Source organism: Microtus ochrogaster, chromosome 18 (genome assembly GCF_000317375.1).
Source record: "Microtus ochrogaster isolate Prairie Vole_2 chromosome 18, MicOch1.0, whole genome shotgun sequence".
Classification (NCBI taxonomy): domain Eukaryota; kingdom Metazoa; phylum Chordata; class Mammalia; order Rodentia; family Cricetidae; genus Microtus; species Microtus ochrogaster.
The window spans coordinates 63,581,345-63,586,184 of record NC_022020.1 but is presented as its reverse complement, the minus strand read 5'-3'; the positions used below and the strand labels follow the sequence as shown (position 1 = coordinate 63,586,184).

At 44.9% G+C, this 4,840-nt stretch overlaps 1 protein-coding gene across 4 annotated transcripts in view; it reads right to left on the bottom strand.

Annotated features, from left to right (window-relative positions):
* Txnl4a (thioredoxin like 4A) overlaps positions 1-4,840 on the bottom strand; it is an 18,527-nt gene that overhangs the window by 4,129 nt on the left and 9,558 nt on the right. For 3 of the 4 annotated variants that reach the window (XM_005356300.3, XM_005356301.3, XM_026783626.1), the window contains one exon: positions 1,371-1,474. In XM_005356300.3, the coding sequence (XP_005356357.1) occupies positions 1,371-1,474 (104 nt within the window). Of the gene's footprint in view, positions 1-1,370; positions 1,475-4,840 lie in introns of those variants that run through there. The other variant, XM_026783627.1, reaches the window with a different exon arrangement.

Below are 4,840 nucleotides of genomic sequence, written 5' to 3'. Positions count from 1 at the left end.
GGGGTGCTGGGGACTCAGCCCCGCCACACCAATTACTACAGTTCAGTTACAAACACCAATCAGAAGGAGACCTGGTCAGACCCGTTCCCAGAAGAAAAACACAGGTAGGAGGGTAATAGCAAGCCATATTACCTAAAAAGTTAGTGTAGCCCTATTGGGTGTGTGTCTGGGGGGAGGGGACATGTTCCCACCATTTCCTCTGAACCACAACTGCTGGAGGCCTCCTTAGGTCTCAGCTTCACAGAGGCACAGATAAAGGGGAGCTGTGCCTACTCCACAGAACTCAGGCCACGCTGACTCGAGTGATCTGGACAATGAGGGCTGTGGATTGCTGTTCTGGGGATGGAGTCTCAAGGGGTCCTGCTTTGCTTATGGGAAGGATGACAATCTCCAGGAGTAACAGGGAAAATCCTATGATACTTCCCTGTGACCCTGTGACCCTGTGACTGCAGAACCTCTTCTTGCCTGTGACTCTGGCATGGAACACTGCGTAGATGTGCACATTTCAGATGTGCACCAAGCTCCTCAGCAGCTGGCTTTAAAAAGGAGATTATCCTGATGACACAGGTGAGCATAACACTCCTTGAGAGGTGAAGCCGCAAATCAGGACAGAACAAAAAGGACTCACTGTGGGGCGGGGAAAATGGCTTAGAGGTTAAGAGCATTGTGCTCTTCCAAAGGTCCTGAGTTCAAGTACCAGCAACCACTTGATGGCTCACAACCATCTGTAATGAGGTCTGCTGCCCTCTTCTGGCTGAAGACATACATGCAGATACAATACTTTATATAATAAATAAATAAATCTTTAGAAAAAGGACTCACTGTGACAGACAATGGATGCTGCTTCCTCCTGGTGGAGGAGCCTTTAAGAGCAGGGCAGCAAGCAAGCAAGAAGCAGCCAGAAGCCCTAGACACCCAGAAGGGCCTCCAGACAATTATGCAGCCTACAAGTCAGGCCTGGCAGGGAATCAGCTGGCCCTGCTTATTTCCAGAACTGTAAGGTCATAAATGAGAGCCAGCTTACACTGCTAAGTCTCTGTATAAGATGAAGCACATAACCCTGCTTAGCAATCTGGACACAGCTTTTGGAGGTCTGTGACTATATACCAAATTATTTATTTGAAGGCATCGGAAATACATGCAAGAATGTCTTCCATTTAATTATACTTCACACCAGTTTCTGCACAGTATTTCAATATGTAATCTGTTCTTGAGTGAATGTTAAACCTGGAATTGCTACTGCGAAATCATTTAAAAGATTCACATTGACTGCCTTGTGGCAAAACTGCACAGGTGAGCTCGGAAGACTCTGTCCCACCAAACTTCCACACCAACAGCATTCCATAAGGAGCCACATGAAGAGAACATACCTGAAGAAAAACATGACAGTACATGGATCGTACAACTCATACATCTTGTTGAAGTCAGGCACTTCCGTAATATCCACAAGATAAATAACTGCAAAATTTTTAACCTAGAAAGAAATTTTAAAATTAAAATAAAAGATCAAATTGGCTTTCATTTCATAAAGGCAAATTAAAGCAAAAACAAGATTCTGTGTAACTGGGCATTTTTCAAACCTGTTATTAAATACTTGTCCATAGAGCCAACAGGAAAAGTGCGGACACTGCCAGGGTCCTGGTGCTACTCACAGCTCTGACATTGCCAAGTCTCTCGCCCACAGAGCCACACGCATTTGTGCGTTTGTACTTTGACAAATATCGTTACATGAATTAAACATGCTCTAAACATCCTTATAAAATTCAATCATTCAGTCTCAATTGTTTTTGCTTCAATGCTTGCAAACACTGACAGTTACTATCCCACAGCAAAATTTTCTATAATTTTGAAGAATTTTCTAGTTCAAATTTATCAGTTTGGAAAAAATTTAAAAAAATACATGAGACTAAAATCATCTTAAATTCCACTCAGAGACAACTGCTGTGAATATTTCTGCCCCACCTTTTCTTAGGTATATTCTAAAACTATACCATTTAATAAAATGATTATACTGTATCTATGGCCTGCTTCAATTACAGGCATTCTCACATAAATTTCCAAAGACTTTTTTTTTTTCTTTTCTTTTTTTGAGACAGGGTTTCTCTGTAGCCTTGGGGCCTGTCCTGGAATTCACTCTGTAGACCTGGATGGTCTTGAACTCAGAGATCTGTCTGCCTCTGCCTCCCGAGTGCTGGGATTAAAGGCATGCGCCACTACTGCCCAGTCAGCATCCATCCATCTATCTATCTATCTATCTATCTATCTATCTATCTATCTATCTATCTATCTATCTATCCATCCATCCATCCATCCATCCATCCATCCATCCATCCATCCATCTATCTATCTATCTATCTATCTATCTATCTATCTATCTATCCATCCATCCATCCATCCATCCATCCATCCATCCATCCATCTTTAAGACAAGCTGAACTCAACTTGACATGTGCCTAAGGATGACCTTAAACTTCTGGTCCTCCTGCCTGAGTGCTGAGGGCTAAGATTACAAGCTGGCATCACACCTGGTTTTCAGTAATACTGGACTTGGAACCTGGGTTCTGTGCATGCTAGGCGAGCATTCTAACCGAGCCATATCTTTGCCTTCACCAAAGATTGCTTTTTAGCTGCCTAATCCCATCAAACAGTGATACCATATTTTAGCATTCTTTGGTTATTTTCTTCCTGAAATTCTAGGAGTATCAATAAATTCACCATTTATCTTTAAATTTATGTACATATTTGACCATTTCCTAAGGATAAATCTTAAAACTGCCTTAAACACAGAGTGTGATTTGTTCCTTAAAAATGCTCTGTGCATTCTATAAAGGTACACCTAAACGCGATGCCACAGCGAACTGTGCCCAGGACTCTTCCTTTCTAACCCGAATTGAGAAGTGACTCCAGGAAGAGGGTCAAGGGGAGGAGCTGGCTCCTAAGTCCACCACTGCTCTCTGTTACTAGGGACAAGTTTACATGACGACCACTGGGAAACGTGGGGACTGGAGACGTATATACAAGCCAAGGACACCAGTGACAGGTCACCCTTACCAGGAGTGGCACCAATCAACAAGCCAAACTACTTTCCTATTTTCCATTCTTCCTTTAAAACATTTTATTAGCATGGGTCTGTGTGCCGGGATGGGGGCCACAGCATGCATGAGGAGGTAGGAGGACTTTAGGAGCCAGGGTCTTCTTTCACCATGGCGATGTCCTGAGGACTGAACTCAGGTCATCAGGCTTATGGGGCGAATATTTTCTACCTGCTATTAGGTCATCTTGCTACACACAAACCTATTCTTGAAAATACTGTCTCATTTTATCTTCACAAGAACCTTAAAAGGTTCCTCAGAGACAGTAAGTCACTAGCTGGCACCAGGTCATACAAGAGTATATACCCAAGCCCGACTCCACGTTCTTTCCTAAATTGCTTTAACATTCCTGAAGGGTCAATCTTGTTGACTTGGTATCCACTTTCCTTAGATGAAGACTAGACATGCTCAACAGTTAAGAGCTCTTATCAAGCCCAACAACCTCAGGACCCTGCAACACACACGATAAAGAGAACCGGATGTGAGGGCGATCTGGCTGCGACATCTGTCACCCCACTGATCACCAGGGTTGATAAAGAGAACCAACTTTCCCCAAGTTGTGTTCTGGCCACATTCGTGCTGTGGAACACACAGCACATACCAAACAGGATTTTTCATATCCTGTATGCTTTGGGTTTGTCTGAGATAGGATATTATTATATAGTCCAGGATGACCTCAAATTTGCTCTGTAGTCCAAGGGGACCCTGAAGCTGTGATCCTTCTGCTTTGGCCTCTGGGGTGCAGGGATTACAGGTGTGCACGCCCCTCACTTGGCTAGGAGCACATGAGTGCTTTGTTCCTTTTGTGGCACTGGTGACTGAGCCCAGGGCCCCATGCCCGCTGGGCAAGCATATTGCCAATGAACTTTATCTCTGGCGTTTTCTAGTTCTAATTCTGAAATAGGGTCTCACTAAATTTCCCTAACTGGTCTTGAATTCACTTGAACTCAGGGAAGCCCAAGCAGGCCCTGAACTCGTGATCCTCCTGCCTCAGCCTCCGAGTTCTGAGAGGGCAGGCATGCACCACTGTGCCCATCTTTTAATGACTATCATTCTTCAAAGCTACCAGATGGGCGGTGTTTGCTACATGTGGAAGGCCCTAGCTTCTGTCCCCAGTGTGCTCCCCCACTAAGCCACCTACAGAAAACAAACCCTCAACTTATCAGCTGAGAATGTAGGTCAGTGGCGGAGCACTTATCTAGCAAAAGCAAAGCCCTGGATTGGATTAACAGAACCACAAAGAACAACCCCACCCTGAAATCCGGTTTAGAAAATGGAGGTGAGTAACATGGCATCTGGGAGCTGCTGCAGTGACAGCACAAAGGCCGGCTGGAGAACACCACAGCGTGACAGGCACTCACTGCACGCCACTGTTGGGGATTCTTTGAATATTGGTAAGGATATTAAATCTACTACTACGAAGTGACAGACTAACACTTAAGAAGGACGCCACTTGTCTTCAGCTTTGGTGGAGATCTTAAACACAGTACACTGTGCATGTGTGCTCCACTGTCTACACATCACGGCTCATAAGGAGTATGTGCTGTGTACAGGTCATGCCGTGGTCCATGGAGGACGTGTGTACATCACTACCTGCATACCTTGGTGCACAAGGGAAGTGTGCTTTTCTATCAATCGCTTCAGAAACCCTTAGCATTGCCGGGCGGTGGTGGCGCACGCCTTTAATCCCAGCACTCGGGAGGCAGAGGCAGGCGGATCTCTGTGAGTTCGAGACCAGCCTGGTCTAC